Source organism: Plasmodium coatneyi, chromosome 8, assembly GCF_001680005.1.
Source record: "Plasmodium coatneyi strain Hackeri chromosome 8, complete sequence".
NCBI lineage: Eukaryota > Apicomplexa > Aconoidasida > Haemosporida > Plasmodiidae > Plasmodium > Plasmodium coatneyi.
This window is the reverse complement of record NC_033563.1, coordinates 1,303,939-1,324,437: the sequence shown is the minus strand read 5'-3', so window position 1 is coordinate 1,324,437 and position 20,499 is coordinate 1,303,939. Positions and strand designations below refer to the sequence as shown.

Here is a 20,499-nt window from a genome sequence, read left to right as displayed (position 1 = left end):
ACCGATCGAAAGTGCGCAACGAATAAATGATGTAGAAGGGGAGATTCAAAAATGTGCGTACCTTCCTTTGAAAGCAGTAAGGATTGTACATGAGTGGATTTAGTATAGCTCTTCGTGGGTGAATGTGCCACGACAGCGTGCCAGATTGGCAGCCGCAGAAACGTTTCAACACACGCCGCAGCAGGGGTAGAAGCGCCTATACCTGATTTATGTGCAAGTAGGAAGAACACCGGAGCAGAAGGCTTCAGCAAATAAAAGGCAATTCCACGCAGCAGGTTGTATCTGTGCTTCTTTTTTTTTTCTTATGAACCCCCCCTTGGAGGAGCAGCATCTCAACCAACTTGCTCACCACTGAGGTGAAAACTGCCCTACTTAACCTATACTACGTAACTGCCACAATGAGTAACCCACAGAACTTTGACATACACAATTTAAGAAAGCTAGGAAAGATAGGAGTAAGCGTGGGGGCATTTCTTGGGTTGACATCATTTAGCAGTTGGTTATTTAATAACAGCCTATACAATGTCGAGGCAGGAAAGAGAGCCATAAAATATAATAGGCTGTTTGGCCTTTCCAACAGAATATACGGAGAAGGAACTCACTTTCTAATCCCGTATTTTGAGAGGTGTATTATTTATGACGTGAGAACAAAGCCCCGAGTTCTTATGTCCTTAACAGGATCTAGAGATTTACAAATGGTAAATATCACATGTCGTGTTTTGTCCAGACCGAATGAAAACAAGCTGGTAGAAATATATAGAACTTTAGGAAAGGAATATGATGAGAAGGTCCTTCCATCTATCATTAACGAAGTGTTAAAAAGTGTGGTAGCTCAGTACAACGCTTCTCAGTTAATTACCCAAAGGGAGGTCGTAAGTAAATCTGTCAGAGAACAGCTGGTGCAGAGGGCCAAGGATTTTAATATCCTTCTAGACGATGCGTCTATTACACACCTAAGTTTTAGTAATGAATATGAAAAAGCTGTGGAAGCCAAACAGGTGGCTCAGCAGGAGGCTGAAAGGAGCAAATACATCGTTTTAAAAGCGGAACAAGAAAAAAAATCCACAATTATTAAAGCACAAGGAGAGGCTGAAGTAGCCAAGTTGATTGGACTTGCAGTGAGGGACAACCCTGCCTTCATGGAACTAAAAAAAATAGAACTCTCGAAGGAGGTCTCCAATATTATTTCGAAATGTCAGAACAAGGTTATGTTATCCACGGATTCACTTCTGATCAATTTTGCCAAGTGATCTCTCGGGTCAGAAACCTAAGGGAAGAATCATTCCGCGTGTAAGATTCACTTTGAGATAAATACGCGTTGCCATAGTGATGCGAAGACTCCCCTCATGCGGTATTTTAATATACTCCGCAGCCTGTTTCTAGCGAACGGATCGTTAATTTTTTGTAGGTAGCCACTTCCCACAGTGCAGCCCTTCTCACGCGCCCATTTCGTAGTTTGTTATTCCATACTTTACCATTCCCAAACAGACACGGTGCCCTCGCGAAGTTGCCACCTACATGTCACCTTTATATAAAAACACGTCGCCATTTTTCCATTTGTAATTTTTTAAGCAACTCTATTTTGAATATTTTAAAATTTACCTCTTGGTCCTGCCGGGGGAGGCACTCCAACACCGTTGTATTATTACACATCAGTCTATTCCTTCTCCTCTTCGCAAAAGAGCAGCTCCTTGTTCAGTTCGTCCTGCCGAAATGGGGAGCGTGCAAAAGAAATGTTACATATGTTACGTATCAATGTTGTGTTTTCTCCCGGCACACGTTTACGTCGCTTTTTTTTTTTTTTCCGTTCCATACATCTATCTCAATTAAATCATCAGGGTAGTTAAAAAAATAGCTGTAATATTTGCACGACCTGAGAAGGGAAAAAAAATTTCAGGTGTAAGTGGCCACATGGTGATCTTCCTTTACATTGCGTTTACACATCCGGGGGGGAGGAGGAAGTTCTCACTTTGGTTTTTTAAACGCAAAGTGAAGAAACAGTGGAAGGATCAATACGGGGCTGATGTAACACGTGGGATATATTTTCACGATATGCGTCTGCACGTCTTATAATGCGACCCTCCTATCTGCTGAAGTAAAATATGGATTTCCCCCCTTTGCGTCTTTACCTTATTTGATACGTCTTGGAGCACCATTTATGGATATGCGATGAATAATGAATTTTTTTATTTTTGTAAAAGTCAAAGTTTCTGTTGTCTTTTATTTGATCCTTCGGGTAGCTGCCCCTCGTGGGGTCCGTGTCTATCTCTGCTACAAATCCTTGCAGCTCATATTTGCTCAGCTTGCAAATTTCCTTGATGTCGATAATTTTTTTTTTCTGATTGGATTCGAGTAGCGTTTCGATGAAGTCAATTATTTTGAGGTGATCTGCGGGGGGCGCCATGTGGGGCATACGTGAAGGTGTGAATAGGGGGTATGCCCATTCGTGAACCCGCATCTGCGTCTATGCATCTACCCCCTCTTTCTGTACCTTCGTTCTTTTCGTCCAGCACTTTGAACAGCTTGGTTAAGGTCCTCTCAACAAGCTCCAGCGCGGGGATGTTCGTCTAAGCACGTGGGGAGATCATTCGAATGGAGTATGCACATACGCACAGTGTGTAAAAGAAATGTAAAACATAAATGTTGCAACATTGTAGCGGTTCTTTTTCACATATGTTTTTTTTTATGGTATGTTTATTCCACCGATGCGTTGATATCACAGTGCGGATAATATGTCTAGCCCCTTTTTTTCATTTTAAAATTTACATTATACCTTTTCCGACTTTTTGGAGGACCCTTTCCCCTTGTAACCTCCCGCGGAGGAGTCTTTCTGAAACTCCTCCTTCTTCTGCTTGTCGTCGTTGATGGAGTTGTATATCTTCTGTATGGTATCCAACTTTATGCTGTCAATAATAATGGTAATGGAGACCCTTAAAAAAGCAACTACATCCAATTCTAAGTTTTGATCAAAGTTGAGGGAGGACAGAATAATGTGGATGATGTTTTTATTTAGGTAGAGCTTGTTGCAAGAGTCCAGAACATTTTTGCAGTCGAATATGTGTATCTTCTTTTTTCCCTTGAGGTTGTGTTTGACTAATTCTTCGCACAGGTACTTCTGCAGCATCTTCGTGTTTCGCTCGAAAATGCTATTTCGGATTCCTTCGAATCTGCAGAGAAGAGAAGCAGCGTTCTAACAATCAGGTATGCCCACATTTTGGTGGAGTTTCTTTTTGAAGGAGGTGAATTCCTCACTAGGTAGCCCCCTCACCTGAGACGAAGCACCATCTCGCGCACATTCCTGTAATACACATAGTTGTCATCATTGTAGGAGAATACGCGGAGAAGCAATTTGTACTCCTGCCTGGATATAATATGCTCATTCCTTAGGAGCACCTTTTTCAACTGGGAGCGGTGGATATACCCACTGTCTGACAAATCATATTTTCTGAATTCCTGTAAAAACGTTTCATACATGAAATTCAGTTCGTTCTCATAGCACGCAAATATTAGCTGTTTGTAGAGTAGTAAGCTGTCCAAAGGGATGGGCTCAAAGTGCTCCCTATTCCTTTTCAGCTCATACAAGTATGTAGGAATTGCATGTAAGTAATTGTTGTAGCACACATATCCGTTGTCTTCTTCATCCGCAAAGGATATGTATAGTAAAAAATCGTAGTAATTATCGGTGTAAATATAGGGGTAAAATTCATTCTCCTCGTCGAAAAGGAAAAACTCCGAATCCGTTGGGACGCTTTTGACCTCATAAAAAATGTTACTTCCATTGAACATATTATTTTTGTAAATGCTAATATCTTTGATCAGGTCCACTTCCTTATTGTTAACGTTGAAAAGGTTTACTAGTTTTTTTTTATCATCTGTACTTGTCTCCTTTTTGCTCGTCCCTTTTTTGCTTCCCCTGGGAATATTTGGCGTGTCGGAAAATTCCCCATTCGAACTGTCGTCCGTGCTGGTGGTCACCTCTTCATTTGAATCGTAAAACAGGTAGCTCTCCGGGGGGAACTCATTTGGTTCTGGTTTGTCTTCCCCCCTTGCGTGGCTCCTCAAACGCCGGTGGCTCACGCACATTTTGTGGTTCACCATTTTTAGTATCTCCACGTAGTGCTCCTGCTTCAGTTTTCCTTAAGGGGTTAAGATGTTATGGGGGTGGCAAAAATGAGCGATGCCCCAAACTGTGTCGTGTCACATTTCTTCCCGCTCATCACACGGTTAAGTGATGAACACCTCAGCAGGGGATCCGTTCCACCAGTTCGTTTCCCCCATTTGAGCGTACCTTTCTTTTTAATATCCACATCGGCGAAGTAAAAGCTCAAGTTGTACTTCAAGAAGGAGAGTGCTTCATTTAGTTTTTCATTGTCCACATTTTTTGTGCTTCCTCTTGCTAAATCTGAACTCCCATGATCTATGTTAAAATCCGCTTTGGAATTTATTTTGTCTAATTCTAAGGTTTCATCAAAGAAGGTCTTTTTGTGCAACAACTTATCCACTTTTACGAATGTTTTTTTTTTCTCTCGGAGTTCCTTTTCTTCTTCCTTTTTCTTCCTAGCCGCTTCATGTTCGTCTTTGATTTTTTGCAAAATTGCCTCGACGCTCTCCTCATCGGCTGGTTTGATGAACCTAGTTCGCATGAATCTGTGGGGAGGTCCAAACCGGAGGCGCGGCGCGGGGTGTATTAAAAGGGGAAAATATAGCAGCAAATGGCAAGAAGCATGAACTAACGAATGATAGACAACTGTCTAATTTTTTTCCTGCCCCATAATGGCGTTATATAAACGTCCATATTTGTTCTTTTTGGTAACTCGGATGAAAGGTCAAGATTGTTCCTAAGTTTCTCCTTATCCTTGATAAGCCTGGCAGGGGGAAATAAAAAGGGCGTTTGTACGGATGGAAGCTGCGTTATCATCACAGATGGTTCAAGTCTTTTCTCCATTTTTTCTATTCTGTCTTTTTTTTCGTTTTATTTTCCCTTTTCCTACTTGTCAATCCAGGCCTCGAAATTTAGACCCATGTCCACCGTCCTTACTAAATTTTCATTTTCAAATTTGAATGTCACGAAATATTTGTCGCCAATTGGGGGCTCCTCTCCAAAGATGTTCATGTCAATCGGTCCTATTTCAGTTATGGTGAATTCCGCGTTCACCGTGCACTTGGCGATAGATTCGTTTTCATTTTGGTGGTAAAAGGTGACCTTATAGCTGCATTGCGTTTGTACCGTGGGGGGAAGTTGGAAAAAAAAAAAAAAAAAAAAAAGATAAATATATAAGCAGCGTAGTAAGGACAAAACCACGTAGCCCATCCCGCTTGACACTTTTTTTTTCGCTAAAAATGTGTGGAAGACAACTCGGCGCTTACTAGTGCTCCCCCTTTTCTTCGTCCTTCCCTTTGATGAGTATCCTGTAGGCATACCTGCGTTGGTGTGCATATGTGGACGCACGGGTTGGAACGAATGTGTGAATTCTCATACGTATCTACGTACGCATTTTGTTATAAATCTACATATGCCTCTGAGCATGTTTGAGCTTTCACCCATGCCAAGTTAGATTACTTTCTCGTCCACTGCTTAATTAAGCCGACCAGCAAATCAGTCCTTTCATCCACCACTGAATTTGTTCCTCCCTTGAGTGAGACCATTTCCGAAGGGAAAATAACTCACTTTTATGTAGAGGCCCTTGCACAAATAGTCATCAATGACAGTTCGTACCTGTGCTATCGTTCACTTTTGAGTTTCCACAACGGGCAAATTTGGTATGCCCTCTCGTGGGGAGTTATGCTAAAATGAGCACAACTGGGTTTTGCTGCGCACTTTTTTTTTTTTTTTCTTTTTTTTTTGCGCAATTTCGTTACATTATTCGGTAAGTAATTTTTTTCTCTCTCTCTCTTCCGCGCGTGGCCCTGTCTATGTGGACATTTCAATTTGAGATGGATCTCCCCTCAGCTTGAACAAAAAAGTGAACTTCAATTTGGCGCTGATAGATGCGCAAGGAAAGGATGTTAACCATGGATGCGAATAGTGCGTACATTTTTTTTGTGCCACTTTTTCTACATTTTTTTGGATTTTTCCCAGTGCGCGTGTGCGGCGAGGGTGTATAGCGTCTCCTATGGATGGAGTCATCCTCGGCAGGAATTTCCCCATCGCGGGCACTAAAGTGAGGGCCATTTTGGGCGCATTTCCAAAACAAAAGTTTCTTTTATATTAAAAATGCGGGAACAAAGTTTGTGTCGATCATTCGACAAAAAGGAAAAACTAAAACAAAAAAACTAAAACGGAAAAACTAAAACGGAAAAGCTAAAGACACAAAGGGGATACCACAAAACTGCTCTTCGCGGGGAAAAAATTAAAACTTAAAAAATACACCCCAGGACAACAACAACAAAAAAAAAGCTTGCCATTCGGTAAGGAAGCTTACACGCGCGTGCTAATGTGCATACATACAGATGGGACTTCCCTCACATGTGCTAAGTGGCGTCCACCCCCTATTTGCACAAAAATGAGGGAAAAAAAAAAAACAGAAGTTGAGAAAAAAAAGGTAATACATACATAAGAATAAGTAGTTGTTACTCTGTCCGTATTTATAAAATCCTCCAATCCAGAGTAGAAATATCTTAATAGTGCGAAACACTTTATCCTTCGTGGAAATAAATTATCTACTGGTACAAACTATCGTTGTTCCTTTTCCATACATATCATCTAAGCACTAATGATGCCTCATTAAATGATCTCCCACATACACACACTTCTTTTTTCTTTACTAATTCATGAATAAAGAAAAATTTTTTCCAAGACACCAACATGACTGCCCCTTTTGAAAAGTGGGACACACATGCGGGATGAGTGCGTATGGAAAGACCTACGCTTATACAAAAATTATGCCACATGATATTTGTGCCAGGGTATGTATCTACCTACTTCCGCACACTCAAATCGGCTTCCTCCTTTTCTTTTTTTCTACACCTGTTTGACCGTGGGGAAAAAACCCTTGGTAAATTGCGTGGAGTCCATATAACTTTTGTAGTTGTTGTTCTCCAGGCTATTCATTAGGGACTGTTTGATCACCTTCTTATCATAGTCGTTAAACTTAAGCCAGTCTGAACAGATATCTATGTCTTGTATGTAATTCTTTCCTAACTGGACACCTGGAATTTTCATTAACTGTTCTATAGATAGGTTACTCTCATCGATGGTGGGATGCACGTTGTGCATATCATTCGAGGGGGTACCCTTATGGTATGCGTTTAAAAAGTTTGGCACCACGGAGACGTTTCCTTCATTTTTGTGTAAAGGCACGGTTTCTTTGGTGAAACTTTGGGGGTTCCACAGGTTCGCTGGGTTGAAATGGTTTACCGGTGCGTTTTGTGGAGCATACTGCGTAGAGCTATTCGGAAGCAAGTGTATCCTCGTATTTGGCATGCAGGTGGTACCGCTGTGTGGTGCGTAGTTCACCACGCTGGGTTGCATATAGTTGGCCCCCATTTGGTACGCATTGCCTCTCCACCCCTGGCTGGAAGATTTCAACGCTAAGTTTTCATGCATAGAAGCAGTCTTGAGAACGCAGTTTCGGTTCAGCTTTTCCTGGGAGCTATGCAAATTGAAGCTACCCATTGGGACATTGCTGTTCCTCTTCTCCTGCAGGGAGGTTAGCTTTTCTTTAAAAAAGGGGTAATTGTTGTCCTGGTGCCGGGCATTCTGATTACCTACCATCGTGTTGTTACTTAGGTGTATAGAACCCATTCCCTTCAGAGCAGGTTCTGCTTCGATAAAGGGGTTAATAAATGTCTTCTTCGCATTACTGTGCTGTTCCATTTTGCTCATCTCATTAATGAAGTCTGCTTTCGTCCAGTGGTGCCCTGTTTGGTTCATTTGCTCGCTCCTAAAAACACACCTGTTGTCATTCGTGAAGGGAATGTGTTGCTTGGCATTCAATTCGCACATATTGAGGAAGTTCTTTTCCATCTCTACAGAATTTGCCACTTTTTTTTGATGCTCCTGAAATTTGGCCACGGACATGGGGTTGTGTAAGGTACTATTTCTCTTTTGAAATGGGAAAAGAAATTCCCCACTTGGCTGGTTATTGTGCACGAAATGGGAGTTGTTTTTTTTCGTGCCAATTGGTACAGGTGCTCCATTTAGCGCGAATGCCTCGTACGACGACCGTGCTGCGTAATGAGTGGGTGTTGCGGAACCCGTTCGAAAATTGTAATTTGTCTTATGTGATCCCTCCGCAATTTTGACACTCCTGTTAGGTGCAAATGCAACATTACTACCTGTTTGCATTTGATCGTTCGAAATTTCGCTGTAACATTTAGTGCCACTTATGGCCCCATTTGTGCTGTTCTTCCAGTTTGGTATTCCACTTGGATGATTCAGGTGGACACTCGCGTAGTTACTCAGATGGGCAGCGGCGTAGTTACCCGGGCGGCTATTCAGAGGGGCTCCTCCGTGAACGCCGCCAATCCTTCCATTGGCTGCGCCTAACGCGTGGGACTTTCTAGTAAACATGCTATTGACCCGTTTCTTTCCCCCATCTTGCGTTTTCATTTTGCACAAGTTGTTTTTGACTTTGTCGTTGTCTTTCTGCTCACTTGGCTTGTTGGTTGAGTCCGTACCCGGGGATTTTCCCTCGCCCTCCTCCGTTTCTGCGCTGTCACAGTTCGGTTTTGCGATTCCCCCGCTTTGATCTTCTTCCTGCATCTGACTAGCCTCGCCTGACTGACTTTCCTCCTCATCGTTTGCGCCCCCCTTCCCCGACGCGCATTTTCTTTGGAAAAAATTTATCTGTCCCATTAAGTTGCTGACGATGTTTCCGCCCTTTTTATTATCGCAGAGGTAGTTGCTATTCTCGTTTGCAAAGCAGCTCTCATAGCTGTTTGTGTTTCCATGCACCTCCTTGGCGTTACTCTCTTCTGGTTTGTTGTCCCCCTCCTTCATTTCGCCACTTTTGTTGTCCTTTTTCCCCTCATAGGTGTCTTTGCAGACAGGCACGCTTTCATTAGTCGTAGTACACCTAACCGATTTACTATTTCGGAGGGTAAAGTTTTTAATTTTATTGGTCACAATTTCGGTAAATCTGTTGTATGCTGACTTGGTTTCGATGCCATTCTTCCCACTCGCTTCATCCCCTGGGGAAAGCTTCTTTTCGCTGAACCCGTTTCCCAAGTTTATTAAATTTTTCAAATTGGCTAGCTTCTTAAAGTTGGTTAGGTTTTTCAAATTGCTCTCCAAATTGTTAGAGTTGGCAACATCCTGGTTGTCTTTTTTTTTGGCCCCCTGGTTTATGTGTTCCAAGTTCTCATTGCTCTTGGCGCTAGCATATCTGCTCGCGTGGGTAGAACCCTGTGCATGCAGGAAGCCATTATTCGTGTCGTTGGAGCTTTTCATATTTCTCCTAAAGCCTGAATACACATTGGGGTTCATCATTTTGTTGTACCCATTGCTGTACCTTTTGTCCGTAAAGGGGGTTTGCCTTCGAAAGTGGTTCATGTTGCTGGTGCGTTTGCTGTCCATAAGTTTGGATTGTAAGAACGAGGGATTCCCATCCGTGTGGTTAGGGGGGTTAGCCGCGTTAATGGGGTTAGCACTTTTCTCCTTTAGTGGGTCATTCTCGCAACGTTCGAACGTCTTACCATCATTGCTATCTTTGCTTTCCTTTTTAAGTTGGTTCGGTTGTTCTGCTGAGGCAATTCCCATGACATGCTTTTCGTCCGCTTCTCCCAAATTAACCTTAGGTTTTTCAAGCAGCGTGTCCTCTTTCGAAACTCCGACCTGTGTTTTTTGTTGCCCCCACAATTGGTTGCTTCCTTTGGTGAGGTTTGCCACGGCGATGTTGGCTGGATTAGTTTTACCCTCAGGGAGCTTCACACCAGTTACCGTCTCTGCCACTTTCCCACTTACTGTTGGTAGGTTATCATTTCTGTTTTTCACTTGAGCCAACTGTCCGCTGTAATTATAGATAAAATCGTAGCTGCGATTCTGGTGGGAACTTTTTCCCTGTACTTCCCTCCACAAATAATTTTCCGATTTCATTTCTTGCACTGGGTGGAGACCTCCTAGGGGGGACTTCCCCATTTGCATTTTATAAGTGTCGTTAAAGTTTGGTAGATTCGTCATGGACGCCCTGTCTTGCGTCTTAACCTCGTACGGAGCAACACCGTTTGGTATGTTTGCCCTTCCGTAGGCGCTGTTCACGCTGACACTGTGCATGTGGGCGCTGCTTAGGCTGGACATTCCGGGGTTCCCCTTCTTGTGCAGACACCTCATCTGGGGGGCACCTTTACTTTGTTGCACCAAGTGCGCGTTCGCCAAACCCGCGGTTGCCGTTGCGACTGAAGCACTGGTCGAACCGTACCTCTTCATATAATTCTCTACGGCGTGTATGCTACCATCCCTGCTATACTTGGGATAGTTAAAATTGAGGGTTGCCCTGGAGTCCACTTTCTTATTTTTTGCTTGGTCCAGATTTTCCTTCTTAGTGGTGAAGTTATTCGGCCAGAATATTTTGCTTTTCCCTTTAATTTCGTCTGTACTTTTGGGGCCCTTTTCGCCCTTCTCACTGGTTCCCACTTTTTTAGCGTCCATTGCTGTTTTTTCTTCAACATTTTTGGAGATTGCCGCCGTTTTTTTCTGCTTCAAATTCTTTGCTAATTCATTCTTCTTCTTTCCATCGGTTAGATCGCTGGAGTTCGTCTCATCCGCTGTTTCTCCTTTGTTCGATTTTTTAGCTTTTTTTGCTTTATTCATTTTTTTATTTTTTTCATTTTCCTCCTCACTTTTGGTTAATCCTTTTGTGCCTTCCTGTTTTTGACGTGTCTTTCTGATCATCGATTCGTTCAGTTTGGCATTTTTGCACGTGGCCGGTTTTGCCCCCGTCTGCGTTAGGTTCGTGTTGGATTTGTTGTCACTGGGATTAGCATTACCTCCTCCAGTCTTTCCGCTGACCCCGTTGCTGCCGCTCATAGCGCTGGTGCCACTCGAATGAGCCAACTCCTTGTGGAAGGGCGTGCCTAACCTTTTGCCCTTCCGTTTCGTGCAGGCAGTCGAATGTTTCTTCGTGTCATCGTTACGTGCGCCTTCCTCCTTGGTGTTCTTTATTTCACCCATTATAATGTCCTTTGTCAAATTACGAGTATTGTTCTCTGCATCTATCAACTTCGTTGCTGATGTGGTATCCCCCTGTTCGTTGATCATGGGGGAATCCTTCCCTTCCGTTTGCTGGTCAGGCGAAGTGTTGCCCTCTACGGAGGTGTTTTCCGCCACGTCTTCGCCCGCTTCGGTGTGACGAGCGCCGCTCATCTGAGAGAGGAGCTCATTCTTGTGAACCAAAATCTTCTGACTGGTTAAGTAGTCCGATATAATATCCTTCAAGGTTCTCTTCTTAGAGTCCTCCTCTAAGAGAATAAGTTTAATAATTTCGTTAATGTGTTTGATCAGGCTATCGAAGTTGTTCTGTACATGCAGGATCTCGTTAAATAAGGATGCGAATTTTAAGGACAACAGTTCAAACAGTAGTTTGTCTTCCACGTCTAAATGGTTGTTACTCCTCATTAGTAAAAGTATATTATTAAAATGGACGACCATCTTCATAATTTCGTTAAAGTAGTTACTATTCTTTTCATTTCTCTCTATGATATATGATTTTATGTCAGCAAGGGTTATATACTTTTCTTCCTCATTTTTCTCCTCGCCTGTGCATTTCTTCTCCAGGTTTTCCTCATCAGAGTTGGGCGAACAGTCCTTCATATGTTCCTCCTTTGCACTACCATTACGGTGACGCAAAATAGCGTTGTAGAGCAGTTCCACGTTGGACAAATTAATTTCGTAATTCACATCTGAGCAGGCATTCTTAAATGTTTCAAAGGTGATTCTTTCCTCCTTTATGTTTAGCATACTCTTCAGCACGTCCTCCGTTATGTAGTTGGTTGAGTACACATCCAGGTTGACGGATTCTTCCTCGCAGGAGAAGTTCATGGAGGACGTTCCTTTCAGCGCATCCATGTTAAATGGATGTGTTTCGTCTTCGTTCTCAACATGGGCATGCTCCTCCTCCACCACTTTGTCCACCACGTCATCCACCACGTTGACCCCTTCCTTCTGTTCGTTCTTCTCAAAGTCAAAGTACTTGGACACATGAGAGACCTCAAATTGGTACTTGGTAAATATTTTTTCTAACTCTGCGGAGCCGTTCCTGCTGCTTCCGCCGCTCTCACTGCAGGAGTCGCTTCCCACATGCGGCAACTGTAATGCTTCATCCGGTTTGCTCTCCTTTTGCATAGTATCCATATCCGACTTCCCACTAGAAACGTCCTCCACGTCTTTCCCTTTGTTGTTCCCCTTGAGGGGCACGCACAAACTGTTCATATCGCTTAAGTTATAACCCAGCTCAGCATACACCCTCTTCCTTGCCTCATCCGCTATGGAAGAGATGTCTAGCAGGCTCCCTTTCTCTATAAGCGAGGGGGAGGGAGATTTCCTGTTGCTGTAGTTCAGTTCTTCTAGCGATTTGTTACTTAATGCTGGTTTGCCAATTGTGTTACTCATTTGAAGTTCTTCTTTTTCGTTCTTGAGTTCACCTTTTAGAGGCTCTTCCTCCTTCGCCTCTTCACTCATTTCCTCGTCAGAGTATTTTTCAATATAATCATAGGTGTTACTTTTCCCAGTGCTATATGTAGAGTACCTTTCCCCTTTGGCTTCCTCATCAGTGGGTATATCCTCACCCTTAACGGTCTCTTCATTCTTTTCCGCATGGAGAAGCATCCCATTTTGGTTCTTCCCCCCATTTAAGTTAGCATCCCCAGAAGTTTCTTCAGATTGATTCGCCCCTTTGAATGTTGTGGTGTTGTCTATCTGGTCAAACGCGTGGCTGGAGTAACATGAGTAGACATTATTCGACTCATGCAATATCTCCTCCTCCTTACAATTGCCCATGTAACAATCATTTTTCGTATCGTTCTCGTTATACTCTGTAGAAAACATGGTCCTGTGGAACTCGGTCATGATATTTTCCTTTTCTCGATTTTGAACCATATGACTATCCTTCCCAGAGTGATCATTTTGTTCGCCTTCCACTTGGCCAATACCCGTTTGGTCTACCAACAAATTTGTACTATTTCCTTTTTCTACGATGTGAGATTCCTCTTCATTAAAATGGCTCATAAACAGCTTCGAATATTCACTCGTCTTGGACACGAATTCGTCCAACATACTTATGGTGTACTGCATTGGCGTCTCTACGTTTTCTTTTCTTCTATTTTTCTCATTGGATGCGCTTTCAGTATGTTCGTTCTTTTTTATCATCGTAGTTTCTTTCCCCATTGTGTTGCTGTTCTGTTTCATCAGGTGATCGTTCAGTACTCCTTTCATGTCTCTACTCGCCACGTCCGAAAGGGGAGTCACCCCCTCTTCTTCCAGCTTACATTTTGTCATACCTTCCGAATTGTCCTCCTTCTCCACAGAAAAAAACATCGTCTCGAAATGGGGGGGATATCCTGTTGGGGTCCTTTTCTCTCCGTTACGGAATGTTCGTTAAGCAGGGTAGCCGATCAAACAGTTTTGATAAATATCGGAGTAAACAATTTATGAAGAAGGCGCCACTCCGGGGAAAAGAGGTCAAAATACTCCTTCGTGTCGATTGTGTGGTCGAAAAGAGGCACCACTAAACCATCTGCATGGTCTAGAAATGTGTGTAGTCCCTGGGGCGATGTATGACGAAACAGAGGAGTTATCCAAGAACAACCGCTAGCGGGACTGGAAAATAAACGCTAAGGGTACACGCAAAAATTACACAACAGGTGTGTTGTCAATGCAAAAAAAAAAAAAAAAAATAAGTTTCACAAGTTGTACAAATTGCACAGTAAGGTGTCTTACGAGCATGTCCGTACTCAGAACTATTAACGTTGTCCAGAATACTGCCATAAAAAGTGTTGGACGAAAAAAAAAAAAGAAAAAGTGGGCGTGAAATTTACAATGTAAGAAACATACATAGAAAAAGAAAACGAAAAAAAATGTTCGTCTACAAACAAAACAATGTCCTCAAAAAAAGGATTTATTTTTGTGTAATTTTTTTTTTTTACTCTTTTTTGCCCCATGTAACATGCTTAATTTTTTTGTTACACTTAATTTATGGATTTACAAAATAACATTTTGGCAGTTAAACAAAAAAAATGAAGTGCTATCGAACGTTCTTTTTTTTCTTTTTGAAGCATATTCCGTATTGTCAACCTTGCACAATGTTACAGACAAAATGGGAAAACGAAATAACAAAAAATGCACGAAAGTGCAAAGGAGTTGCCTTTTGTATGGCGGTCAAAATGTGTACTGCTTTGTCCGCACCATCCTTGTAGTGTATTTTTTTTTTTTTTTTCAAATGGATTGGACAATGGGAACTTCACATTAGGAACTGCACGCACATTTATTAAAAAAAAAGGAAAGGAAAATACTTAACGAGGGGGTATACTGCTACTGGCGAATGGATCACCATAGCTGCAGAATTAAAATTTAAAGCTTGTTGTCCATCCCTGAAGCTCGAAAAACAATTTCTGTAACTACGCTGCGGAACAGGCGCCACCAATGCAGCACCTGTCAAAAAGACTGTTTCAAAAGCGAATCAACGCTTTCTTACGCAGAATTATTTTCTGCTTCTTTACCAATGCGCTTCATATTAGTGGTATCTGCAACTATTGCAGTATGCTTGCCTTTCCATCCCCCCCTTTTTTTAAACGTGTCAAGCGTGTCGAACGAAGTGTGTACTTGTGTGCGGCGGCAACATAGGGTGGCTAACATAGAGCGTTGTAAGAATGTTCACGTATGCGTCTGTATGTGAAACGCCAGTGGTCTGATTTGTGTGCATTTCCAATTTTCAAAGCGAGTTAACAACGCTCATATTTCACGTGGGTATAGGTAAGAATATTCCCTCAGGCGGAAAGAAAAATTTAATTTTTGCACCAATGCGCAACCATACACACGCAAATGGTACCTTCGCATTTTTTTTTTTTTTTTTTCATTTAAAGTAGCTCCCCTTTGGGGTGATGTGGGGGTTCGGAGCACATATGTGCCTTAAGGACCATCCTCTTTTATTCACAAAATGTAAACGAAAATTTTAATCCTGCATTAACGGGCGAATGGTTGACAGGAGTGGCCATTCTCAACTTGGTCTACATTTCACCTTTTTTTTAATAAATAAAAATATTACAATTCGAATGTTTTGAGGTCATGCTAAGGTGTCACGTGGGGCTAAATGGTCACACACATGTTCATATATATGTACCTTAGCATCATGTGGATTCTACAGAACAAGCAACATTTCCCTTCCTGGTTGTTCCTTCTTCTTGCTCACGCACGACACTCCGACGTTGCCACCCCCTTCCATCCACTGGTAAAATGATAATATCGAAAAAGGGGAATGGAATTAATTCAGTTCATCCGCCCTCCCCTAGGGGTTACACACAAAAAAAAAATTATTCCGATAAAGTGACGCATAGCTAACAAACTCGTAAGAAAAGGCCAATATTAACCATGGCACGCCGTTCAACTTGCCATTCTGTTCACCCTTATACAAAATTTCGATTCTTGCGGAGTTTCTATATTTAAAGTTGTTCACAAAACTGTTCAAAATCGCGTGATGGTAACCTCTCCTGCGTGTTCATTGGAGCCAATGGAAAAAAAATGGGAAGAAGGGGGAATTATAACAGTTGCAAAGTTCTTGCATAATTTCGCCACATTGTGGGAATAGCCTCTGCAAACCTGTTTTAATGTATTTTTCACAGTGCACCTTTTTCCGCTACGCATTTCTTCCCTTCCTATGCTACCTTTGCTTTACTTCTTGTCCCATATGACGGGAGCCCCATTTTAACAGCGCGCACGAAATGAAGAAAGGTGAAAGTTTTTTCTTGCTCTTTTTTTTTTTTTTTTTTTTGCCACCTTTGCGTTGGCCCCGAGCGCAGCTCCGCTTCGCATATACCTCTAACACATTGAATGTGGTTTTTTGGCAGGCCCTTGTGCAATTTTAAAAGGTTCCTCCGTTAGAGATTTTTGTCCTGTCAGTTATTTTCTTTCACCCTAGCATTTCCCTTTTTGAGTGAACTTTTTTTTTTTTTTTTCTTTTCCATGCAATAAACGCGTTCTATATGGAAGAAAACACGTGGGGATACTCGCGCAACGTCAAAGTCGCTTACTATAACCTTTTCTTTTTTTTTCTACAACTGATTAACGTGTAAAAAAATATGATATGAGATGCAATTCTTGCCCCCTTTTCTTTTTTTTAATCCCTTAAAATAACGATAAGACCCCGATTCATGTGAAACGTTTGAAAGCATGGCATCCGCAGACGAGGATGAGTGGAAGGATTACTGGAACGCCCTCAAGTTGTCTGAAAAAATCGAAAAATTACATAAGGAACATGTTAAAGAGTCAAACCAATTAAAAGAATGCAGTGATAGGACGTCGAAGGACTGTGATAAGCCGCATCAGAATGAGAACAAAACGGGAAGCGATGCAAAAAACCGTGACGTTATCAAACGTAGGATGTACAATTACGATGTTATTAATTATTATAAAGACGAAACGATATTAAGGAAAAAAATAATCGAATTATCAGATGATATAATGACAGCAATATATCACATTTACGATATGTTTCGTCTTTGCAAGGATAATGTTTTTCTGTCCTTTAATGGAGGGAAAGATGCCGTCGTAATTTTACACCTTTTCAGGTGTGCATATGCTAAATACATACATGATGTGAAGGGGAAAAGAAAAAAACCAAAGTTAATTTATTTTAAAGACGAAATAAACGAATTTCCAGAAGTGTACCAATTTTTAAACGAATGTGTATATATGTACGATTTTGACATTACTGTTATTAAGGGGACATGGAAAAGTAGCATTACAAAATTTATAGAAACCTTCCAAAGACAACATCGAATTAGCAGGATAGATCAAATGAAAGAAAATTTCGTCGATTCTTGTGAATTCTTCCCACCTATAGCATTTATTAATGGCACAAGGTTTAACGATACGCATAGTGAAAAGTTACAAATATTGAATATCAGTTCAAGGGGACTCCCACCATATTTGTATTTAAATCCAGTTTTTTACTGGACCTATGGAGCCATTTGGACATTTATTTTATATTTTAAATTTGATTATTGCATTTTATATAATCACGGCTACTCTTCCATCGGTTCAGTCCGTGATACGGTAAAGAATGAATTCTTAAAATGCAACGATTGCTATTTACCTGCATATTTCTTGAAAAACTGGGACTACGAAAGATACAATAGAGTGCCACCTGAAGAGAACCAAGGCGGAAACTCCTAACAGGGTTAATTGGCGGGGGTGTGCTTAACGGGATTGATCTCCTTTTTTTATTTCACTAAGTGGAAAATGGCATGGGTGCATTTTTGCTATCAAAGATAAAAAAAAATATATTATATGGGTAACCACAAGTACACACATTTGCAACATTTGGGAAAAAAATCTGAACAGTTCACAATTTTTTTAAAATGTGGTGCCTTTTGAGCTGGAAACTTTTTGAAAAAAAAAAAAAAAAAATAGTTGGAAGAATTAAAAATGGCTAGTTAAGCGATTTAAAAAATAGCTAGCTGTCCTTACCCCCCTTTTATTCGTTTGCAAAATTAAGAACAGAAACAGAAAAGTATGCCGGTGCGCTCATCATGTACAACATATGAAAAAATTTGTATTACCCGAATAAACTGTTTCAATGTGAACACACATTTTAGGCAATTCTTTTTTTTTTTTTTTTTTCATTGCCTTGCTTTTTGATTTATACGTAACATATTTGAACACTGCTCATTTGTGTTGATTTAATTTTGATAGAACTTGCTTTCTCGACTGCCTATTTTTTTTTTGTTTTTTAAAAACTAAGATACGCTTCACTGCCATGTGTAAATTTTTTCCCATTTGGGGAAAAGTTTTAAAGCAAAATCTTAATTGCAGGTAAAGATGTACATCTTTGTAGACATACAAGATCAGTCATAAAACGTGCCCCAACATTGTGCGCACAAACTTGGCAATACATGTTTCACTTAAAAAAATAAAATACTCGCACAGTTAGTGCCGAATTGGACATATACGCGAGTGAAGATCGTGCGTGTACACATCACACGCATGCATACAAATGTGCATACTTAGACACTTCTGTCTACTGTAAAAACTACTACATTTCGCGAAAAATGTATCAACGTAGTACATCCGTGAAGGAGCAAATTTGCTTTCAAATTTGGTAACAAAAAAAAAAAAAAAATGGTGACACAAATAGAGTATGTTCCGATATGCGCACTTCACACATTGCACTTACGGACAGAAGGCGCTTCCATTTTAACTACTTGCGCCATCGGAGTTGCCATCGCTATCCGAATTGTACTCATTAAGAATGCTCGAAAGGTCCTCCTTCTTTTTAATGACAAAGTTGTAACTCTTTTCAAAATTGTTCCTTTTCGCACTTTGTTCGGTGCCTACAGCTGATAGGCGGTTTTTGAAAATGCTGATTCTGGGTTTGGTCATGGACCCTTCCGTTTCCTGCACGTCATCAGTACTCACTTGGTTTGTTCTCCGAACCTTGATCGCTCCTTCCATGCCTGCTTTTGCCGCTTCGTCACTATGAATATGCCTTTTTTTGAATCCCTCCGAGATTTCTTTCGTTTTACGTAGGGGGCTCTTTTGCAGTGCGTCATCTGTGTCGCTCTTGTCACAGTTGCTGTTATGCTCGTCGCTCTTATGTGAGTCGCCGTTCTGGGAGTCACTGTTATGTGAGCTTGCTTCCTCTTCTAACACCTCCTCCTCTATGATGACGTCGTCCTCGCGTGATATCGACCCTGTTGGCGCGCCCCCCGGCTGATCTGCAGCCGCCCTACTTTTTCGAAGCAAAGTGAAAAACGCCATTTCATCTTCCGAATCTAAATTGCTCATGAAAAAATTATTTTTATTATTTTTCATTTCGCTCTTTTCGTACAATTTATCTAGCGCCTTATTGATGCTGTTAAATTTGTCTATGTGTCTTCTGTTCATATTTTGCAATTCCTCCAATTGTTCATTTGTTTTTAATTCTAGCAGAGCATTGTAGGACTCCTTTTCTTTGTTCTTCACTTTATCTTCCTCCTTGATGAGATTATTCTCTCGATAATAATCATCGGCAATTTCTTGCTCCTTGTGTGCATCATATGTTCTTATTCCTCCAGCTATTAAAATGTAGTCTCCATTTTTTGGATCCGTTTTGAAAATAATTTCATTTTTACACTCAAAGCATTTTCCATAAAATTGCCAAATTGGGATGTTCAGGTAACTTTCGTCTCTTAATTTTTCAACTCTGGAATTGAATTTCGTTCCAACGTATGTGAAGCTTTTGCATTTGTTGCACTTCAGTGTGAAGGGGTACATCATTCGGATGTTTAAAAAATGCTTCTTCTTCCTGTTATACTTATTGCTCTTGTTCTTTTTCTTTTCTATTTTTCTCATCAATTTTTTGCTTTCCGCTAATTTGTCCGGATCGAAATCCGGGGGGATGTACTTGTTCAGCACTTTCCGTTCGGCCATGGTGCAGGTGAAGTGGTGTAGTGAAAGGGGCAATCACAGGGGGGAAGTGAAAGTATATACGGCAAGAATGGCCTACTCGAGGGGGTAACTCTTGAGGTGGGAAAATGTGCAGAGCACGGCTACCTACATAAGTACATATCTCCTAAATCGCCCTGTTGCAGTTGCCTTTTCACCCTCCTGACCCCTCTGTTGGGGTTATCCCTTCGGTGAAGCGCCGGGACGTTATTTCCCCTCCCTAAAACAACTGCAAAGGGGGGGAGGGGAATTCCCATTTTTTTTCATCATCAGAGGGATCATTAAAAGGGAAAAAATATTCCCATCAAGGTTATTTCTGCGTGGTATTTAGGAAAAATAAATTGCTTCTCAACATGGTAAAAAAAAAAAATATATATATATGGGGCGACAAACTGTTGCAATATATTGCATGTGGGCATCAAGTAAGAAAGGGAACTTTTGCGAGGTGCCAAAAAATAAAGAGGACACTGAGCGGATCGTTTAAGCTTCGCCACTCCCCGAAACGATATATTTTTTCCCACCTTATTCAGCCCTTTGCCTATTTTTCGCATTACACAAATGAACGCGGTGGCTCAATGATTTTCTTTAAAAAAAAAATGGATGGCAGCTTCCTCCATTTTATCAATTCCTATTTTACTGTTTCGAAAGGACAAACGTGAAACGCGCGGGGGGCTTCTCCCGAATGAAGTCGTTTTTCCGTCGCGCATCATGGGTGTGTTTGCGAGCGGTAAGATGAAAAAAATGGAAACAATTGGAAAATTTTGCAAAAAAAATGGCAATACATGAAAAAACACTTTTTATCATTTTTTATAATGCAAAAAAAAACATTCGTCGGAAAGGGGCTGCCTCGCCACTTCAACCGTGGGGGATGGCCAACCTTGTGCATTCACCACGTTTGCTACGTTCGATATGTTCATCGCTACGTT

At 41.3% G+C, this 20,499-nt stretch overlaps 5 protein-coding genes across 5 annotated transcripts; 2 read left to right on the top strand and 3 right to left on the bottom strand.

Annotated features, from left to right (window-relative positions):
- Positions 1–398: 398 nt before the first annotated feature.
- Positions 399–1,250, top strand: PCOAH_00021990 (Uncharacterized protein; the record flags this gene model as incomplete). Its single annotated transcript, XM_020059006.1, has 1 exon — positions 399–1,250. One exon carries the CDS (start codon positions 399–401, stop codon positions 1,248–1,250), a length of 852 nt encoding a protein of 283 aa, XP_019914337.1.
- A 407-nt stretch (positions 1,251–1,657) lies between these two features.
- Positions 1,658–5,646, bottom strand: PCOAH_00021980 (Uncharacterized protein; the record flags this gene model as incomplete). Its single annotated transcript, XM_020059005.1, has 11 exons — positions 1,658–1,705; positions 1,816–1,873; positions 2,130–2,388; positions 2,492–2,567; positions 2,774–3,167; positions 3,269–4,136; positions 4,289–4,647; positions 4,815–4,865; positions 4,992–5,210; positions 5,368–5,421; positions 5,561–5,646. The coding sequence occupies 11 exons, from the start codon at positions 5,644–5,646 to the stop codon at positions 1,658–1,660; spliced, it is 2,472 nt and encodes an 823-aa protein (XP_019914636.1).
- Positions 5,647–6,961: 1,315 nt separating this feature from the next.
- Positions 6,962–13,471, bottom strand: PCOAH_00021970 (Uncharacterized protein; the record flags this gene model as incomplete). Its single annotated transcript, XM_020059004.1, has 1 exon — positions 6,962–13,471. One exon carries the CDS (start codon positions 13,469–13,471, stop codon positions 6,962–6,964), a length of 6,510 nt encoding a protein of 2,169 aa, XP_019914326.1.
- Positions 13,472–16,318: 2,847 nt separating this feature from the next.
- On the top strand, positions 16,319–17,323 carry PCOAH_00021960 (FAD synthetase; the record flags this gene model as incomplete). Its single annotated transcript, XM_020059003.1, has 1 exon — positions 16,319–17,323. The coding sequence occupies one exon, from the start codon at positions 16,319–16,321 to the stop codon at positions 17,321–17,323; it is 1,005 nt and encodes a 334-aa protein (XP_019914623.1).
- A 1,020-nt stretch (positions 17,324–18,343) lies between these two features.
- Positions 18,344–19,558, bottom strand: PCOAH_00021950 (Uncharacterized protein; the record flags this gene model as incomplete). The annotated part of the gene is made up of 1 exon (XM_020059002.1): positions 18,344–19,558. One exon carries the CDS (start codon positions 19,556–19,558, stop codon positions 18,344–18,346), a length of 1,215 nt encoding a protein of 404 aa, XP_019914511.1.
- Positions 19,559–20,499: the final 941 nt, after the last annotated feature.